The sequence below is a fragment of the Coregonus clupeaformis genome, chromosome 30 (genome assembly GCF_020615455.1).
Source record: "Coregonus clupeaformis isolate EN_2021a chromosome 30, ASM2061545v1, whole genome shotgun sequence".
Classification (NCBI taxonomy): Eukaryota; Metazoa; Chordata; class Actinopteri; order Salmoniformes; family Salmonidae; genus Coregonus; species Coregonus clupeaformis.
The window spans coordinates 24,018,846-24,041,293 of record NC_059221.1 but is presented as its reverse complement, the minus strand read 5'-3'; the positions used below and the strand labels follow the sequence as shown (position 1 = coordinate 24,041,293).

The 22,448-nt window shown below is 45.2% G+C and overlaps 1 protein-coding gene across 1 annotated transcript in view; it reads right to left on the bottom strand.

Moving 5' to 3' along the window:
* LOC121546570 (rho GTPase-activating protein 39) overlaps positions 1-22,448 on the bottom strand; it is a 124,662-nt gene that overhangs the window by 31,339 nt on the left and 70,875 nt on the right. Inside the window, exon 3 of the mRNA XM_041857822.2 lies at positions 7,368-8,865. Within this exon, the coding sequence (XP_041713756.1) occupies positions 7,368-8,865 (1,498 nt within the window). The remainder of the gene's footprint in view (positions 1-7,367; positions 8,866-22,448) is intronic.

Below are 22,448 nucleotides of genomic sequence, written 5' to 3'. Positions count from 1 at the left end.
TGGAATCATATGTGAATTACTGTCTGTTGATGGTATGTGTCTGATGCTGTAAACATACATAGAGCATGTGAATTATGGTGTGTGTGTGTGTGTGTGTTCGTCAGTGTGCGTACTGTAGGATCAGTTTACTCATTCCCCCTAAAGTGTTAACAGAGTAGAATCTGGAATCATTCACGCAGATCACACTCCAGAAATAGGTGACCCAATGTGGGTATCACATCAAAACACATGTATGGTAACATAACATCCATCCCCCACTCTCTGTAGCCTTCCTCTGGCTGCTTCCCTTCCATCACGCCAAAACACTTCCACTGCCACTGGCCATTTACCAAATACAAATGAAACTACACTGAACAAAAATATATACGCAACATGCAACAATTTCAAAGATTTTACTGAGTTACAGTTCATTTAAGGAAATCTGTCAATTGAAATACATTCATTAGGCCCTAAACTATGGATTTCACATGACTGGGAATACAGATATGCATCTGTTGGTCACAGATACCTTTAAAAGAAGGTAGGGGCGTGGATCAGAAAACCAGTCAGTATCTGGTGTGACCACCATTTGCCTCATTCAGCGCGACACATCTCCTTCGCATAGAGTTGATCAGGCTGTTGACTGTGGCCTGTTGAACGTTGTCCCACTCCTCTTCAATAGCTGTGCGAAGTTGCTGGATATTGGTGGAAACTGGAACACGCTGTCGTACACGTCGATCTAGAGCATCCCAAACATGCTCAATGGGTGACATGTCTGGTGAGTATTCAGGCCATGGAAGAACTGGGAAATGTTCAGCTTCCAGAAATTGTGTACAGATCCTTGCGACATGGGGCCTTGCATCATCATGCTGAAACATCAGGTGATGGCGGCGGGTGAATGGCAGGATCTCATCATGGTATCTCTGTGCATTCAAATTGCCATTGATAAAATGCAATTGTGTTAATTGTCCGTACCTTATGCCTTCCCATACCATAACCCCACCACCACCATGGGGCACTCTGTTCCCAATATTGACATCAGCAAACCGCTCGTTCCACACGACGCCATACATTAATCCGTGAAGAGCACACTTCTCCAGCGTGCCTGTGGCCATCGAAGGTAGCATTTGCCCACTGAAGTCGTTTACAACGCCGAACTGCAGTCAGGTCAAGACCCTGGTGAGGATGACGAGCACGCAGATGAGCTTCCCTAAGACGGTTTCTGACAGTTTGTGCAGAAATTATTCAATTGTGCAAACCCACAGTTTCATCAGCTGTCCGGGTGGCTGGTCTCAGATGATCCCGTGGGGTTACACGTGGTCCAGTTGTGAGGCCGGTTGGACGGACTGCCAAATTCTCTAAAACAACGTTGGAGATGGCTTATGGTAGAGAAATTAACATTCAATTCTCTGGCCACAGCTCTGGTGGACATTTCTGCAGTCAGCATGCCAATTGCACACTCCCTAAAAACTTGAGACATCTATGGCATTGTGTTGTGTGACAAAATTGCACATTTTAGAGTGGCCTTTTATTTTCCCCAGCACAAGGTGCACCTGTGCAATGATCATGTTGTTTAATCAGCTTCTTGAGTGAAATAAGCTTTTTGTGCATATGGAACATTTCCTATTCCCCCTCAGGAGACTGAAAAGATTTGGCATGGGTCCTCAGATCCTCAAAAAGTTCTACAGTTGCACCACCGAGAGCATCCTGACTGGTTGCATCACTGCCTGGTATGGCAACTGCTCGGCCTCCAACCGCAAGGCACTACAGATGGTAGCGCGTACGGCCCAGTACATCACTGGGGCCAATCTTTCTGCCATCCAGGACCTCTATACCAGGCAGTGTCAGTCAGAGAAAGGCCCTAAAAATGGTCAAAGACTCCAGCCACCCTAGTCATAGACTGTTCTCTCTGCTACCTCACGGCAAGTGGTACCGGAGCCGCAAGTCTAGGTCCAAAAGGCTTCTTAACAGCTTCTACCCCCAAGCCATAAGACTCCTGAACAGCTAATGAAATAGCTACCCGGACTATTTGCATTGTCCCCCCCCACCCCCTATTTTATGCTGCTGCTACTCTGTTTATTATCTATGCATAGTCACTTTAACTCTACCCACATGTGAGCGTCTGCTAAATGACTAAAATGTAAATGTACATATTACCTCAATCACCTCGACTAACCTGTGCCCCCGCACATTGACTCTGTACCGGTACCCCCTGTATATAGCCTCGCTACTGTTATTTTACTGCTGCTATTTAATTATTTTAAATTTTTTAGTTATCAATTTTTTACTTAACACTTATTTTGCATTGTTGGTTAAGGGCTTGTAAGTAAGCATTTCACTGTAAGGTCTACACACCTGTTGTATTCGGCGCATGTGACAAATAAAATTTGATTTGAAAGATGGGCTTTTACATTCATACTCATATGATGTCATATTTACAATGTAATGCTGCAGAAGTCAGGCAGATCTGTTAGAGGAACTCTGGCCTCCTATATATCAGGCTTTACATTATTGTTCTGACAGCGATGTGTGGGTAGGGACCAGGGAGGGTACCCCAATTTTCCATAGCAGCCGTAAAAGACATATGTCTATGTAGTAAGGGCTTCATAATGTGGTCTTATTAAAAACAAAAGCCGCATGATCATCTTTTCAGTGGTGCAGTAATCCATGCAGCACGGTGATATGAACCATGTGGGCCGTTGGTCAGAAGTATAACTGGTGTATTTTTCCACAGCTCAGGTCCAAAGCTTTCCAACCCTAACCCCCTCAGCAGGTCTGGAGCTAAGCTCCACTAAGACCCGCTCAGGCCAAAACAGCCTTTCCCTAAACCCACATCATTTTGAATTAATCGCACAATATAAAACGTGTCCATGGAGGTACCAGTCACAAATCAGTCTAAGCTGAAAACAGAGGTCTTAGTGGTCAATGCTGAGTTGCCATGATTTTGTAACCGTATCAAAGTGGCTGGTTAAACAGGCTCAGATGGGGGGGAAAAAAAGGGTTGTGTAAGGCTCATTAGCTGGGTAATTAAGCGTGGGGAAGGGCTGAGGGAATTACTGGGTGCCTAACCAGATGTCCTAGGAGGGGACACAAGATTAAGACTTTCTGGCTTTGGCCACTTACCCCAAACGGCTGCATCTGCTGCCTGGATATCCATCAATCCCTTCTTTCTCTCTCTGTCCAGCTCTCCATCTCTTTCTTATGCATTCATCCTCCTCTCTCTCATTTAGTAATTAAATCTCTCTCTCTCTCTCTCTCTCTCTCTCTCTCTCTCTCTCTCTCTCGCTCTCGCTCTCTCTCTCTCTCTCTCTCTCTCTCTCTCTCTCTCTCTCTCTCTCTCTCTCTCTCTCTCTCTCTCTCTCTCTCTCTCTCTCTCTCTCTCTCTCTCTCTCTCTCTCTCTCTCTCTCTCTCTCTCTCCTCTCTCTCTCTCTCTCTCTCTCTCTCTCTCTCTCTCTCTCTCTCTCTCTCTCTCTCTCTCTCTCTCTCTCTCTCTCTCTCTCTCTCTCTCTCTCTCTCTCTCTCTCTCTCTCTGTGTGTTCCAGATGGCTGTCAGTGCCATCTCTTCCTGGTCAGTGTGATAGACTGTGATTGGGTTTAGCAGTGTCCTGTGTGGTTTGACTGGCCTCTCTCACAGGCTGGGTGCAGATAACAGTGCAAGATACTCCTCCTTAGGCACATTTGGGGAGGCTGAGGGGGGGGTGCACGGCAGGCTGGGGTACCTTCAAACGAGGCACATCCAGCCAGCGACAGTGGCAACTCTCACAGACAAGAGAGAATGGCAAAGTTACAACAAAAATACAGACTCTTAATGCCACATTGCCCACAGTATGAAAAATCTATGCACTCACTAACTGTAAGTCGCTCTGGATAAGAGCGTCTGCTAAATGACTAAAATGTAAAAATGTAAAGTGTGTTCAAATAAATCCTGATGAATTGTGTTAGTTTTTACATGATGGTTTGATAAAATATCCACTATTACAGACCCTGCTAACTACTGATGTCTAGTTATTTAGGACCCCCTTAATTTTTCAATTTCAGACAGGCATTCTTGCTGAAGGCCTTTGGGAGAGTCATTTCCATGGGTGTTTATATACAGCAGTGAATGATATGGTTTCTGTGGGCCTGAACCACATTTCAGTCAGGCCATTTTAACCCACACACAGCCTCAGCCCCAGTCTCTTTGCAGAGCATAGGCAGCTTCTGCCAAGTTACTCTCCTACAGATCTGACAATGAACAGTGAAACGACTCAGCACCAAATGTATTTTGACATGTGACTCGAGTATTCATCTGCATAACGTAGGAATTTCATATAGGAGCACATTTGAGTACATGATAAATGCACACCACGGAACACGCACACATCCACAAGAAAAACACTGCTATCAGCTCTGAGGATTTGAGGCCATTCAAGATGGCTATTGCTGTTGATAACAGTCAGTAACTCAACCTCTGATTGGACAGTTACAGAGACATAAGTCTCATAACCAGTAAAAGTCTCCAAGCAGAGTCTCCAATTTAGAAGTAGCTAAAGGACTGTAAATCCAGAATGTAAGTGATCCCATTCCAAGACATTATACCCAGTGATCCAGAGAGTTTTATATGTAACACTATGGTGCCTTTGTAGTGGTTGCAAGGCTGGACTGGACTGGGACTACTCTGTTCCTCCCAACCAGCAATCAGCCCGGTGGGGAGTAGGACTGCCTGAACCCTCTCTCCCCAATCCTTACTCCCAAATCCTCATTGTCTGAAAAAAAAAAAAACTATTGTGGAGGGATTGTTCTTATTTCTACTGTCAAAAACAGAGATCCCTTTTTCCCTTTACACAATAGAAATAGTCCTGGAATGAGACCAACAATTCTATTAAGTTCGTCCAGACAGTATAAAAAGTGTGGGTGTGTTTTATTGAAAAGTCCAGTCCAGTCCAGTCCAGTCCAGTGCACGTTTCAGAGCAGAGGTTAGAGTATTCTCCAGTGGCCCAGCTGTGATAGTGGATGGATGGAGCTAGCGTAACCCCCCGCTAAGCGCTAGTGTGGGGGAAAAAGTCTCACATACTGACAGAGGCAGTTAACAGGGCCTTCTCCCTAGTAAGTCCCCAAGCCCAGCCCAACACATGACACACTGCAGCCAGGATCAAATTCGTTGAGGCATCAAAGAATGGTGTTCTATTTTCCTCTATTTCATCTAGCTTACATACTCTCTCTATCTCACCTCTCTACCTGGGTGGTTGGTCGCCATTCCTTTCACCGAACTGCATGGTACAATCTCTCAAAATAAACACTCATGCACACACTCATGTGCGCTTACCACACACAAACTCAGTAAAAACGACATACTGTTTACTAATCGTGCTACATACTATTTAGAACGTACTGTTTAGTAAAAACTGATGCAGTAAGCAACAAATATCAACATACTAGGCTCATCCTACTGAGAACGCGTCACCTAATGCGCAATTGCGTTGATTCCCGCCATTCGTTCAGTGTTAATACTAAATTGTAATTATTTTGCACTATGGCCTATTTATTGCCTTACCTCCATAATTTACTACATTTGCACACACTGTATCTAGATTTTCTATTGTGTTATTGACTGTACGTTTTGTTTATTCCATATGTAACTCTGTTGTTGTTGTTTTTATCGCACTGCTTTGCTTTATCTTGGCCAGGTTGCAGTTGTAAATGAGAACTTGTTCTCAACTGGCTTATCTGGTTAAATAAAGGTTAAATAAAAAAATAAAAATAAAAACAAAAATAATTTTGTTACAGCGTGTCCCCTCAGCTGATTATCAGCTGTTGTTAAACACACGTGAGTCTGGAAATACTATTATCTTCCTCAATAGCATGAAAAGGTGAAATGAGTACGACATCCTGGCATTTAAAGCATATAAAATTTAGAAATAGCACATACTATAAAACTTAATATTTTCGCAAACCCAAAATCCCTACTATTTAGAACGCAATTACGGGTATTCGGACACGGCCACTGTATCATATGATCCCATCCTCTCAAAGCACTTCACTGCCACGAGACTGAGAGATGGATGCTGAGAGCGGAATGGAATCTCTATCTCTTCCTCACTCTCTGCAGGAGAGCTCCTCCAGGCATGCAGTGTTTTCTTGGTGGAGGTGACAAAGCCACCTTATGGATTTGGAGAGCTGAGCGACACCTCACGCGGGGGATCGGAGTTCTCGCCCCCATTAAAACTAATGCGCGTTTCATGTTTATTTTTCCTGTCTACCGCAAACATGTAGCCTGTGGAGTCCTAGCTCTCTGTTTTTAGTTTTTATGTGCAGGTTGTTCTGTTCAGAGTCCCCGCAGAGCAGCCAGACTTCCAGTTATGGGGGTGGATGTGGTTTGAGTTGATAAAGCCATTGACAAAAACAACTCCCCGCCTAACGTTATATGTAACCAGCCACAACCAGGAACTAGGCTAACCCAAATCACACTATACACTATTTCTAAAACAATTAGGCAAGAAGGAGGCTTGGGACTGTCTCTGGTGACAACACACACTGCATCAACGTGATGTTGTTGTTTTTTATAGGAAAGGAGCGATACAAAATGTGATTAAAAACAACTCCAATATGATTCAAGGCACTCCGACGCAAAGGCCCCCTTTTTGCTGGAATGGAACACAGACTTTGGCAACAGGAAACTGAGAGCGATCAGCTTTCTTCTGCATTGTTCCTACGGCGACAGGATGTCGACAGCGTCCAATTTTTCTCCTGAGGGCTGAAGCGAGAGGGAGGTGAGAAAAGAAGGCCGGGAGAGACAGAGATTACTGCTGCCTTCCCTTAGCAACGCCTACACACTGCCACATCTCCAACGCCACACGGGAGGAAAATAGAACAATTGTTGTTCCCTAGAACTGCTTCAAAAGAAAACAAGGAGAAAGGTGGTAGCTTCATTTCCGGTAGAGAGACAGAGAATTCCCAGGGCATGTAGACATTCCAGCTGACCTGCAGTAATACACCTATTGAGGCTAATTAGCCCATGCCCCGTCACACAAGGTAGAGAGTACAGAGCTTCCCTTACACAGACCGCCCTTTCATATGTCAACACGCTGTTCTATACACAGCAGAACAGCAGGCTGGAGCGGCCCTCGCACTGGGTATTCCACGTTGGTTCAACGTAATTTCATTGAAATGACGTGGAAACAACGTTGATTCAACCAGTGTGTGCCCAGTGGGCTGGAACACATCAGCCACCCGACACATGTCAACATATCACCACATAACTATATATAACACACGCCAGAGGAACAGGCCTGTTTTCTACGGTGTATACACAAAGAGGTCTGAATGCTAAGACACAGCTAAGACAAGAACAACATTCACACCAAGATATAGTACAAAGTGTTGAGAGGCGGGCTGTACTGAACTGTACCTGTGAGAGGGACATCGGGGGCTCTGAGGAGGACAGGCTGTTCTGGCTGATGATGCTCTTCTCCAGAGTGTCCACCTTCTCATAGGTCCGTTTCTGACGCACCATGCCCTCCGATGCCAGGGGCGAGAGGGGCACGTCGCCGTGGGTACTCCCGCTCCCGGCCCGGTACAGAGAGCGGTTACTGGCGCTGATATCCTCCCGGGAGGAGCTGCGGCCCCCGTACTTCTTCAGGGAGTCCAGGGGGGAACGGGCCCGAGGTACAGAGCCCTCAGACATCTCAGTGTCCAGGCTGGCCTTGCTGCCACGCAGGGTGTTAGGTTGACTCACCACCACCCGCATCTCTGCCATCAGCTTCTCATTCAGGGCACTGAGCTCCCCACTGCTGCCCACCGAGCCTGGCCGGCCCTGCACTGCTCCCCCAGCCCCACCGCCCAGGGCTCTCCGGCGGTTCTTCCTCCTCAAGCTGGGCGAGGGCCCGGTGGAGTAGCCTGAGTCCTGGTAGGTGACAGCGGCCGGCGCTGGGTACTCCTGGGAGGCCACGCTGTTCTGCCGGGTGTGTCGGGCCTCCATGTTCTTCCTCACGCTGGTCTCCAGGAGACGCCATGACTGCTTCTTCTCCAGGCTCACCTCCTTGGGCCTGGGCTGGGTCACGCCTGGGCCTGGGCCTGGGGATGGAGAGGGGGGCAGGTCAGGGTCTGGAGCAGGGGCCTGCTCTGTCTGGATAGGCTGGGATAAGGGGCTCTGCTTGCAGGTGGCAGGGTCCACGTTGACCATGTGTTTGATGCACTCCCATCCAGCGGGGCTGTACTCTGTGGCGGAGGGGTTCCTTTTGTGTTTGGAGGCCAGGTGAGAGGCTGGGTATTGAAGCAGCTTGGGCTGCTGCTGAGGCTGGGTCTGGGTCTGGGGGTGGGGCTGGGTCTGAGGCTGGGTCTGGGGGTGGGGCTGGGTCTGGGGGTGGGTCTGAGGCTGGGTCTGGGGGTGGGACTGGGGGTGGGGCTGGCAGACCCTCTGCAGGCTGGTGGTTGGGGTGGAGGGCCTGTTCAGGAGGGCGGCCCCCTCCACCTCTACCTCCATCGGGGGCTCGTCATAGATAGGTGTATCCATGGGTGGTTCATCATAGATGGGCGGGGTGGCACCATACTGGGGCGAGGAGGGCCAGGGGGTGCCAGCCTGAGACCTCTGTGGGGTCTGGTAGACCTGGCCGCCACTGGAGGGCATCACCAGGCAGAAGTTACCGTTGTCTCCCTTCTTCAGGTGGAAGGCTTGCTTGTGGTCCACAGGGGAAGCCATCTTGCCTGCAGGGCTAGGGTTGGGTCTGGGACTGGGTCTGTCTGAATGGACCTGGCACACAGCAGGGCTCCCAGGGTTGAGAGTGTTGAGGTGGAAGAGGTGCTGGGTGCTAGCGGGCACCACAGACTGGTTCCTCCCAATGCTGTTCACCTTCACCAACATGGCTGCCTTCGATCCCGGAGCTGGCTGCCATCTTTGACCTGAGTCCCTGGAACAGAAGAGAAGAAGATTTTATGATGAATAATAAAAGTAATATTTATACATCAGGGATGGGCAACTTTGATGGCGGTGGGGGCCACAAAACATCTGAACTGCAGTGGCTCGCCGGTCTGCGTACCCACATCCTTACCCACATTGTTGCCCCCCCCCCACCTCCCCTTCCCACCTTGCAAGCAAAACATTTTAGCCCCCCTATTAAAAGCGCATATTTTTGAGGGAAGTTTTAGCGTTCATTTCCTGCAATTCTAAACATTTTACCATAGGGTGGAGAGAAATGATACCAGTTTTTAATATGATATCTGAGTGAGAGTGACTAACAAAATCAATGGGGGGCCCCCGGTTGGTCATTCGACCATGATAATTACAAGTTTAGGTAGCTGGCCGCTAGAATAACTTACAAATCAACATTTTTTTAGCTGACTGACAGTTACTGACATGAGAAACAAGAGAAAAACTGTGCAGGTTACAACCGTGAGACAGGTATGAGACTGTGCAGGTTACAACCGTGAGACAGGTATGAGACTGTGCAGGTTACAACTGTGAGACAGGTATGAGACTGTGCAGGTTACAACCGTGAGACAGGTATGAGACTGTGCAGGTTAAACCGTGAGACAGGTATGAAACTGTGCAGGTTACAACCGTGAGACAGGTATGAGACTGTGCAGGTTACAACCGTGAGACAGGTATGAGACTGTGCAGGTTACAACCGTGAGACAGGTATGAGACTGTGCAGGTTACAACTGTGAGACAGGTATGAGACTGTGCAGGTTACAACCGTGAGACAGGTATGAGACTGTGCAGGTTACAACCGTGAGACAGGTATGAGACTGTGCAGGTTACAACCGTGAGACAGGTATGAGACTGTGCAGGTTACAACCGTGAGACAGGTATGAGACTGTGCAGGTTGCAACCGTGAGACAGGTATGAGACTGTGCAGGTTACAACCGTGAGACAGGTATGAGACTGTACAGGTTGCAACCGTGAGACAGGTATGAGACTGTGCAGGTTACAACCGTGAGACAGGTATGAGACTGTGCAGGTTACAACCGTGAGACAGGTATGAGACTGTGCAGGTTACAACCGTGAGACAGGTATGAGACTGTGGAGGTTACAACCGTGAGACAGGTATGAGACTGTGGAGGTTACAACCATGAGACAGGTATGAGACTGTGCAGGTTACAGCACGACTTGAGGTGGATCTGATCTGACGCAGTGCGACTGTGAGATTGTGCTGGTTTAGTTTCCAACAAACATGGCCATAGTGCGAGTACATAATCAGGGCATGGAAACTAAATTAATCTTACTAGCTATTAATATTACTAAAAGAGACACAATGAAACAATGGAAACACATTTCTCAACAAAACCCTTACTCAGCTTATCAAACAGGAATACCCACACGCCCACCCACACAAACACACTCATTTTCCAGAACATCACGGTCATGTTTGTAGGAGAAACACAACAGGAAAGGTCTCTACACTTGGGTAAACAGGAATCCAGCCACTTTATTCCAACGTTACAGTCTGCCAAGTGAAGCTGTCAAAACTACAACTCCATTTACACCCCCTGCATGCACACACACACCACCCCTTCCACGTTCCCTTAGAGGGAGGTGGAATGTCAGCCCCTAATCCTGCATCAATGCCCTGGGTGTTCTGGTCCATTTGTGGTGCAGCCTACTCAGCACTCCCTCGGACCCCAGATCCAGCTTTCAGCCCTACACACTCCACAAGCAACCTGATAATCTCTCCAACTAGCTAATCTAACCAGCACTCAACTTTCAACACCCCTAAACGTCTACTGTAAAAACAGCATAACCACAATCAAAATCCCCCCACACCCCAACATCATATAGCCTCTGATAAGTAGAGGACAACATCATATAGCCTCTGATAAGTAAAGGACAACATCATATAGCCTCTGATAAGTAGAGGACAACACCATATAGCCTCTGATAAGTAAAGGACAACATCCATATAGCCTCTGATAAGTAGAGGACAACACCATATAGCCTCTGATAAGTAGAGAACAACATCATATAGCCTCTGATAAGTAGAGGACAACACCATATAGTCTCTGATAAGTAAAGGACAACACCATATAGCCTCTGATAAGTAAAGGACAACATCCATATAGCCTCTGATAAGTAGAGGACAACATCATATAGCCTCTGATAAGTAAAGGACAACATCATATAGCCTCTGATAAGTAAAGGACAACATCATATAGCCTCTGATAAGTAGAGGACAACACCATATAGCCTCTGATAAGTAAAGGACAACATCCATATAGCCTCTGATAAGTAGAGGACAACATCATATAGCCTCTGATAAGTAGAGGACAACATCATATAGCCTCTGATAAGTAAAGGACAACACCATATAGCCTCTGATAAGTAAAGGCAAACACCATATAGCCTCTGATAAGTAAAGGACAACATCATATAGCCTCTGATAAGTAAAGGACAACACCATATAGCCTCTGATAAGTAAAGGCAAACACCATATAGCCTCTGATAAGTAAGGTGGTCCTCTGTAGCTCAGCTGGTAGAGCACGGCGCTTGTAACGCCAAGGTAGTGGCTTCGATCCCCGGGACCACCCATACACAAAATGTATGCACGCATGACTGTAAGTTGCTTTGGATAAAAGCGTCTGCTAAATGGCACATTATATTATTAAAGGACAACATCCATAAAGCCTCTGATAAGTAAAGGACAACATCATATAGCCTCTGATAAGTAAAGGACAACATCATATAGCCTCTGATAAGTAGAGGACAACATCATATAGCCTCTGATAAGTAAAGGACAACACCATATACCCTCTGATAAGTAAAGGACAACATCATATAGCCTCTGATAAGTAAAGGACAACACCATATAGTCTCTGATAAGTAAAGGACAACATCATATAGCCTCTGATAAGTAAAGGACAACATCCATATAGCCTCTGATAAGTAAAGGACAACACCATATAGCCTCTGATAAGTAAAGGACAACATCCATATAGCCTCTGATAAGTAAAGGACAACACCATATAGCCTCTGATAAGTAAAGGACAACATCATATAGCCTCTGATAAGTAGAGGACAACATCATATAGCCTATGATAAGTAAAGGACAACATCATATAGCCTCTGATAAGTAAAGGACAACATCCATATAGCCTCTGATAAGTAAAGGACAACACCATATAGCCTCTGATAAGTAAAGGACAACAGAGCTCTGGTCAGTCTAGTCTGTCCATAACATCTTAATTTAGGTCAAAGCACTTACACTTAGCATTTCCTGAGTAAAGAGGCGTAATGGGGGGTGGAGGGTGGTTTTTGTCCCCTAAAAAATATCAGAAGGTAACTTACCCCCCTCTTGTGTCCCTGTGTTGGCGTGGGACAGCGTTGTAACGGCAGGGGTCCCTTCAGTCCCCGTGTGAACGCTGCTACATCCCCTCCTCGTCAAAACCAAAAGAAAACAAACCAGCGTCTCAGGAGGAGGATCTAATTCAGCCTGCGTCTTCAAACCAACCCAGGGCCCGCTGTGTGTCTTCAGTGAAAACACACGAGTCAAGACTCCAGAGCTCTTTACAGATCTTCTTAATTGTAGCCTGCCACCAGTGTCTCAGTTTAATTGTGGAGTTGCTGAGTTGCTGAGAGGGGAGTAAAAAAAAAAGAAGAAAAGGAGAACGAGAGAGAGAGGAGGAAAGAAAGGCTGTAGCCCTTCTCCTTCCCCTGTTACAATAACTGGAATGTGAGCTGTTCTGTTCCAGCTCAGCCTCTCTCCTCTCTGATAGACTCTCAGCATGTGAGTCCCCCCCGCGACCTGCTCCCCACACTGACCCACACTGAGACTCTGCTCCCCTCCCCTCCCCTCTCCTCTCCTCTCCCCTCTCCTTCCCCTCTCCCCTCCCCTCTCCTCTCCTCTCCTCTCCCTCTCCTCTCCTCCTCTCCCTCTCCTCTCCCTCTCCCTCTCTCTCTCCTCTCCTCTCCTCTCCTCTCCTCTCCCCTCCCCCCCTCCTCCTCTCTCTCCTCTCCCCTCTCCCCTCTCCCCTCTCCTCTCCCCTCTCCTCTCCGTTCTTGTAGCTTCAACCCCGCAGCACATACACTTACCCACACCAACTGATTAATGAACTTTTTTTCTTTTTTTTTCTTGCTTTGTTTGTTCTTTTCCATATTATGTCTATCTCTGAGAAGCTACTCAGGAAAGGGCTGAAAATAGCCCATATTAATATATGTAGCCTTAGAAATAAGGTTCATGAAATGAATAACTTGCTAACATTAATATATTAGCCATTTCTGAGACTCACTTAGATAATTCCTTTGATGATACAACAGTAGCAATACAAGAATATAACATCTATAGAAGAGACAGGAATGCTTATGGGGGAGGTGTTGGTATATACACTGACTATACCAACATTAAGAACACCTTCCTAATATTGAGTTGCACCCCCCCTTTTGCCCTCAGAACAGCCTGAATTTGTCATGGCATGGACTCTATAAGGTATCGAAAGTGTTCCACAGGGATGCTGGCCCATGTTGACTCCAATGCTTCCCACAGTTGTGTCAAGTTGGCTAGATGTCTGTTACAGGAGAGGGTCGCAGTTCCGGAGCGACCCACTAGGTGTCATCCTCCGACAACCTTAGGCACCTCCTCACTCACAGTCTGGACTAATCATCATCCTATTGGTGTCACCTGTGTCTACCTGTTCACCTGTGTATTTATGCCCTCACTTCCCTGTGTTACCTTGCTCTGTTTTCTCTGCTAGTTCTCGATGCCAAACAGTACTAATCAGTGTCTGATCGCAAGACGTATGTACAGGTACTTGAGAAGTGTTCTCCCTGTTTCATTGTTGTTTTCAGTCGTAGTTAGTATTTCGTATGTTTGCTGTCAGCCTGTTTTTGGAGACCAATTTGCTCCTCCTTTATTTTATCGTGACAAGTCCGTTATTTTGTATCCTGGTTTTGGGACCATCAGTAAAGATCCTTGTTTCACCATCTCTGCCTGCTGTCTATCCTGCACCACACCTGGGTCACACCTCACACCAACCCTTACAAGTGTCCTCTGGGTGGTGGACCATTCTTGATACACACAGGAAACTGTTGAGCGTAAAAAAAAAACAGCAGTGTTGCAGTTCTTGAAACAAACCGGTGTGCCTGGCACCTATTACCATACCCCGTTCAAAGGCACTTAAATATTTTGTCTTGCCCATTCACCCTCTGAATGGCACACATACACAATCCATGTCTCAATTGTCTCAAAGCTTTCACCTGGTCAGTCTATGTCATGGAAAGAGCAGGTGTTCTTAATGTTTTCTATACTCATTGTATATTCACAGGTATATCCCTGTAATGTTTAGAGAAGATCTCATGTCAAGTGTTATTGAAGTGCTGTGGCTGCAGGTTCACCTGCCTCATCTAAAGCCTATTATTTTGGGGTATTGCTATAAGCCACCAAGTGCTAATAGTAGTATCTAAATACTGTGTGAAATGCTTGATAGTTTATGTGATGTAAACAGAATGGTCTACTTTCTTGGGGACCTGAATATGGACTGGTTTTCATCAAGCTGTCCACTCAACAGGAAGATCCTCACTGTAATCAGTGCCTGTAATCTGGTTCAGTTTATGAATCAACCTACCAGGGTGTTTACAAACACTACAGGAACAATATCCATCCACATGTATTGATCACATTTTTACTAATACTGTACAAGTTTGTTCTAAAGCTGTATCCGTACCCATTGGATGCAGTGATCACAATATAGTGGCTATATCCAGGAAAGCCAAAGTTCCAAAAGTTGGGCCTAAAGTAGTGTATAAGAGATCATACAAAAGATTATGCTGTGACTCTTATGTGGATGATGTTAAAAATGTTTGTTGGTCTGATGTGATTAATAAAGAGCATCCAGGCGCCGCACTTGATGAATTTATGAAATTGCTTCTTCCAATTATTGATAAACATGCACCTCTTAAGAAACTGACTGCTAGAATTGGTAGGTAACCCTTTTCTGCAGTCAAATGACCTAGTGGCCTGATGGGTGGAATGTTATTAATATTTTTCATAATTTAATAATTAATAAACAAACAAAATAATTCAACGCCAAATATCTGGTGTTTCTATGTCAAATAGTTTTGTTATGTTTCAGTCTTCTGTGATGTACACTACCAGTCAAAAGTTTGGACACCTACTCAATCAAGGGTTTTTCTTAATTTTTACTATTTTTTATATTGTAGAATGATAGTGAAGACTTAAAAACTACGAAATAACACAAATGGAATCATGTAGTAACCCAAAAAGTGTTAAACAAATCAAAATCTATTTTATATATTTGAGATTCTTCAAATAGCCACCGTTTGCCTTGATGACAGCTTTGCACACTCTTGGCATTCTCTCAACCAGCTGTGAGGTGTAGACTTTTGTTTCAAAGTAGATTTGTTTAACACTACCAAGAAACTCTCTGTGGGACCCTGATTTAGCCCACTGCAGTAAATTAAGGCTCCATGGGTTGATGAGGAATTGAAAAACTGTATGGTTGAAAGAGATGGGGCAAAAGGAGTGGCTAATAAGTATGGCTGCACATCTGACTGGCTGATTTACTGCAAATTGACTTATCAGCTTGCTGCCAGCTCTTAGCAAACCGTTGGAGAAAAAAAAATATTTGACCAAATACAATACAATTTCTCTGTAATCAACTTGACAACAGACTTTCAGCATGCTTATAGAGAAGGGCACTCAACATGTACTTGTTAGGCCTACTGCTGCTAGGTAGCTCTCTCTCTCTGCTCTCCCCCTCCCCTCTGTTTGTTCTTAATTGCAGGAGTGAAGTCTGGTGTGCGGGAGTCAGGGTTCCAGCTGCAGCTCATTCACCATAATCACCTCAGCCTTAAAGACCCGGTCAAACTTGCCACTCATCGTCAGATCATAGTCAAGACGACCATGTTAGTCTCGCTGCTGACGCAACCTGCTTGTTTTTGGCCTGTTCTATTTATATTTCTCCTGTGCCACAGATTATTGGAACCTGACTCCTGCCTCCGCTTCACTCCTGCCACCACCATCCTGCTTTCCACTACTGGACCTCACATTTGGACTCACCACGGACACTAGGACGTTACGGTACCACTCCTGCTCAGAACCCTGGATCTGTTACCCTCCCTGTAGACCTGGACTTGCTCTTCCCCTATTTTTGGAAACCTGGACAATTTAACTTTGAAATAAACCTGTTAAACCTTCTCTGGCTCGGTGTAGTTGTCTGCATTTGGGTTCATATTCAGTTTAAATCGTGACAGTACTGCACCGACATAAATGACTGATGATTCATTGAAAGAAATTGATAAAAATAAGATAGTGGGAGCTGTTAGATTTCAGTGCAGCCTTTGATATTATTGACCATAACCTGCTGAGAACCTATGTTATAGCTTTTCTGCCATGTTGTGGATTCAGAGCACTCGGAAAGTATTCTGACCCCTTGACCTTTTCCACATTTTGTTATGTTACAACCTTATTCTAAAATTGATTAAATTGTTTCCCCCCCCCACCTCATCAACCTACACACAATACCCCATAATGACAAAGCAAAAACTGGTTTTTAGAATTAAAAACTGAAATATAACATTTACATAAGTATTCAGACCCTTTACTCAGTACTTTGTTGAAGCACCTTGGCAGCGATTACAGCCTCGAGACTTCTTGGGTATGACGCTACAAGCTTGGCACACCTGTATTTGGAGAGTTTCTCCCATTCATCTCTGCAGATCCTCTCAAGCTCTGTCAGGTTGGATGGGGAGCGTCGCTGCACAGCTATGTTCGATCGGGTTCAAGTCCGGGCTCTGGCTGGGCCACTTAAGGACATTCAGAGACTTGTCCCAAAGCCACTCCTGCATTGTCTTGGCTGTGTGCTTATGGTTGTTGTCCTGTTGGAAGGTGACCCTTTGCCCCAGTCTGAGGTCCTGAGCGCTACGGAGCAGGTTTTCATGAAGGATCTCTCTGTACTTTGCTCCGTTCATCTTTCCATTTATCCAAACTCCATGTGCCTCCCGAGTGGCACAATAGTCTAAGGCACTACATCGCAGTGCTAGCTGTGCCACTAGAGATCCTGGTTTGAATCCAGGCTCTGTCGTAGCCGGCCGCGACCGGGAGACCCATGGGGCGGCGCATAATTGGCCCTGCGTCGTCCAGGGTACGGGAGGGAATGGCCGGCAGGGCTGTAGCTCAGTTGGTAAAGCATGGTGTTTGCAACGCCAGGGTTGGGGGTTCAATTCCCACGGGGGGCCAGTATGAAAAATTAAATAATGTATGCACTCACTAACTGTAAGTCGCTCTGGATAAGAGCGTCTGCTAAATGACGCGAATGTAATGTGCCTTTTACTGAGGAGTGGCTTCTGTCTGGAATCTCTACCATAAAGGCCTGATTGGTGGAGTGCTGCAGAGATGGTTGTCCTTCTGGAAGGTTCTCCCATCTCCACAGAGGACCTCTGGAGCTCTGTCAGAGTGACCTCCTTGACCAAGGCCCTTCTCCCCCGATTGCTCAGTTTGGCCGGGCGGCCAGCTCTAGGAAGAGTCTTTGTGGTTCCAAACTTCTTCCATTTAAGAATGATGGAGGTCACTGTGTTCTTGGGGACCTTCAATGCTCCAGAAATGTTTTGGTACCCTTCCCCAGATCTGTGCCTCGACACAATCCTGTCTCGGAGCTCTACGGTCAATTCCTTTGACCTCGTGGCTTGGTTTTTGCTCTGACATGCACTGTCAACTGTGGGACCTTATATAGACAGGTGTGTGCCTTTCCAAATCATGTCCAATATATTGGATTTACCATAGGTGGACTCCAATCAAGTTGTAGAAACATCTCAAGGATGATCAATGGAAACAGGATGCAGCTGAGCTCAATTTCGAGTCTCATAACAAATGGTCTGAATACTTATGTAAATAAGATATTTCTGTTTATTTTTTATTTTTTATAGATGTGCAAAACTTTTTTAAAAAAAAACTGTTTTCGCTTTGTCATTATGGGGTATTTTGTGTAGATTAATGAGGAAAAAATATAATGTAATCCATTTCAGAATAAGGCTGTAATGTAACAAAATGTGGAACAAGTCAAAGGGTATGAATACTTTCTGAATGGACTGTATGTAGAAAAGTATGTGAACACCCATTCAAATGACTGTATTCGGCTATTTCAGCCACACCCGTTGCTGACAGGTGTATAAAATGAAGCACACAGCCATGCAATCTGTTGCAACACTCACTACCGAGTTCCAAACTGCCTCTGGAAGCACAATAACTGTTTGTCGGGAGCATCATGAAATGTCTTTCCATGGTCGAGCAGCCGCACACAAGCCTAAGATCACCATGCTCAATGCCAAGCATCGGCTGGAGTGGTGTAAAGCTCACCACCATTGGACTCTGGAGCAGTGGAAACGCGTTCTCTGGAGTGATGAATCACGCTTCACCACCTGGCAGTCCGACGGACGAATCTGGGTTTGGCGGATGCCAGGAGAACGCTACCTGCCCCAATGCATAGTACAGTGAAGGAGGAATAATGGTCTGGAGCTGTTTTTCATGGTTCGGGCTAGGCCCCTTAGTTCCAGTGAAGGGAAATATTAACGCTACAGCATACAATGACAATCTAGACTATTGCTGTGCTTCCAACTTTGTGGCAACTGTTTGCCGTGCACAAAGCGAAGTCCATACAGAAATGGTTTGTCGAGATCGGTGTGAAAGAACTTGACTGGCCTGCACAGAGCCCTGACCTCAACCCCATTGAACACCTTTGGGATGAATTGGAACGCCGACTGCGAGCCAGGTTTAATCGCCCTACATCAGTGCCTGGCTTCACTAATGCTACTGTGGCTAAATGGAAGCAGGTCCCCGCAGCAATGTTCCAACATCTAGTGGAACGCCTTCCCTGAAGAGTGGAGGCTGTTATAGCACCAAATGGGGACCAACTCCATATTAATGGCCATGATTTTGGAATGAGATGTTCGACGAACAGGTGTCCACATACTTTTGGTGATGTAGTGTATCTATCTAATAGAACTCAGAGGGTTTTCTTTAATGGAAGCTTCTCTAATGTCAAACATGTAGTGTGTGGTATACCACAGGGCAGCTCTCTATACAGTCTACTCTTTTCTATTTTTACCAATGACCTGCCACTGGCATTAAACAAAGCCTGTGTGCTGATGATTCAACCATATACAGTTGAAGACGGAAGTTTACATACACCTTTGCCAAATATATTTAAACTCAGTTTTTCACAATTCCTGACATTTAATCCAAGTAAAAATTCCCTGTTTTAGGTCAGTTAGGATCACCACTTTATTTTAAGAATGTGAAATCTCAGAATAATAGTAGAGAGAATGATTTATTTCAGCTTTTATTTCTTTCATCACATTCCCAGTGGGTCAGAAGTTTACAAACACTCAATTAGTATTTGGTAGCATTGCCTTTAAATTGTTTAACTTGGGTCAAACGTTTGGGGTAGCCTTCCACAAGCTTCCCACAATAAGTTGGGTGAATTTTGGCCCATTCCTCCTGACAGAGCTGGTGTAACTGAGTCAGGTTTGTAGGCCTCCTTGCTCGCAAACACTTTTTCAGTTCTGCCCACAAATGTTCTATAGGATTGAGGTCAGGGCTTTGTGATGGCCACTCCAATACCTTGACGTTGTTGTCCTTAAGCCATTTTGCCACAACTTTGGAAGTATGCTTGGGGTCATTGTCCATTTGGAAGACCCATTTGCGACCAAGCTTTAACTTCCTGACTGATGTCTTGAGATGTTGCTTCAATATATCCACATAATTTTCCTTCCTCATGATGCCATCTATTTTGTGAAGTGCGCCAGTCCCTCCTGCAGCAAAGCACCCCCACAGCATGATGCTGTGGGGGTGCTTTGGGATGGTGTTCTTCGGCTTGCAAGCTACCCCCTTTTTCCTCCAAACATAACGATGGTCATTATGGCCAAACAGTTATATTTTTGTTTCATCAGACCAGAGGACATTTCTCCAAAGATTACAATCTTTGTCCCCATGTGCAGTTGCAAACCGTAGTCTGGCTTTTTTATGGCGATTTTGGAGCAGTGGCTTCTTTCTTGCTGAGCGGCCTTTCAGGTTATGTCGATATAGGACTTGTTTTACTGTAGATACTTTTGTACCTGTTTCCTCCAGCATCTTCACAAGGTCCTTTGCTGTTGTTCGGTGACTGATTTGCACTTTTCTCACCAAAGTATGTTCATCTCTAGGAGACAGAACGCGTCTCCTTCCTGAGCGGTATGACGGCTGCGTGGTCCCATGGTGTTTATACTTGCATACTATTGTTGTACTGAGTTTGAAGGTAGGCCTTGAAATACATCCACAGGTACACCTCCAATTGACTCAAATGATGTCAATTAGCCTATCAGAAGCTTCTAAAGCCATGACATCATTTTCTGGAATTTTCCAAGCTGTTTAAAGGCACAGTCAACTTAATGTATGTAAACTTCTGACCCACTGGAATTGTGATACAGTGAATTATAAGTGAAATAATCTGTCTGTAAACAATTGTTGGAAAAATTACTTGTGTCATGCACAAAGTAGATGTCCTAACCGACTTGCCAAAACTATAGTCTGTTAACAAGAAATGTGTGGAGTGGTTGAAAAACAAGTTTTAATGACTCCAACCTAAGTGTATGTAAACTTCCGACTTCAACTGTAAGTGTCAGCAACCACAGCTAATGAAGTCACTGAAACCCTTAACAAGGAGTTGCAGTCAGTTTTGGAATGGGTGGCCAGTAATAAACTGGTCCTGAACATCTCTAAAACTAAGAGCATTGTATTTGGTACAAATCATTCCCTAAGCTCCAGACCTCAGCTGAATCTGGTAATGAATGGTGTGGCTGTTCAACAAGTTGAGGAGACTAAATTAGTGCTGCAAAGAAAGACCTAGCTAAGTGGTAGCTGGCCCAGAACAGAGTGGCATGTCTTGCTCTCCATTGTAATCAGAGGGCTAATATAAATACTATGCATGACAGTCTCTCTTGGCTAAGAGTTGAGGAGAGACTGACTGCATCACTTCTTTTTACAATGTGTTGAAAATTCCAAATTGTTTGCATAGTCGACTTACACACAGCTCTGACACACACACTTACCCCACCAGACATGCCACCAGGGGTCTTTTCACAGTCTCCAAATCCAGAACAAATTCAAGAAAGCGTACAGTATTATATAGAGCCATTATTGCATGGAACTCCCTTCCATCTCATTTTGCTCAAATGAACAGCAAACCTGGTTTCAAAAAACAGATAAAGCAACACTTCACGGCACAGTGCCTCTCCCCTATTTCATCTAGATATTTTGTGTGTATGTATTGATATGTAGGCTATGTGTGCCGTTTTTAAATTGATGTAGTTCTGTCCTGAGTTGTTCTTGTCTATTAATGTTTTGTATTATGTCATGTATTATGTCATGTTTCATGTTTTGTGTGCCAACCTATTACATCTTTAGTTTGTCTGAATTGGTGTGTTTAACGCACCAGCCAAGCTTCTGGGAGAGCGCCATGGTTCTCTTTTGATATGTTTTGTGTTGACCCCAGGAGAAGTAGTTGCTGCTTTCGCAACAGCTAATGGGGATCCTAATAAAATACAAAATACCCTCCCCTCTCTCCTCTCCTCTCCTCTACTCACCTCTCACACTACTACAGTCCTACTCTCTCTGTCCTCTGAAGGATCATCCTCTCACCACCACAATACCCTCTCTTCTATAACTCTGGGTACTTCAGTACCCTCTCGGTTTCTGTCTGTCTCCACCTCTCTCACCAGTTATTTTCTTTACCTAAGTCTCCTCTCCACCTTTCTCACAACATCGCTCACCTTCTCACAAAGATTGAAGGACTTTGCTAGAATAGAAAACCTTCTATCACTAGCTACACCTTTACTCTAGTACTTCACCCCTCCACCTCTCACTACTTTTCTCTGCTCTTAAAGATTCATTCATTCTCTCTTCCTTTCTCTCCTTGTCTTCCTCTCACTCTACTTCTCTCAATACTTTTCTCTTCATCTTTCAATGTCTCTCCATTTCCACGCTCCCTTTCTTTCGTGTACTGCACTTCTCCTTACACAGTTTGAAAAACAACCTCTGTTCTGTTTTCTCTCCTCTTCTCTCCTTTTATAACTGTTAAAACGTCATTTTCACTTGTTCCGTCTCTATCAGTCTTACACACTGTCGGGAGAATGGGTGACCTAGACAGCATCTATGTGTGTGTTATTTTGTGCTGATGTACATGTGGATATGAGTATGTGTGTATTGTGTGTGAGAATTACATGTAGCTATGATCAATACTAGCTTGCGTAATATCAATCTGTTTATGCAAGAGTTGTGTATATAATGCAGTCCTCTGTCTATCTGTCTGTCTATTCCCATCCATTCTGGCTCCTATCTTGCTCCAAATGTCAGCAATCTTTTCAACAAAATCAAATACAGTATCTGGGGCCTGTGGACAATTGAAACATGGTGACTGGAAGAACCAAAACAGACCTGTCCTCCCCTCCCCTCCCTTTGCTCCCCCCCCCCAACAACTTCATTATTTTGTTCAGGTAACACTTGGACCGAAA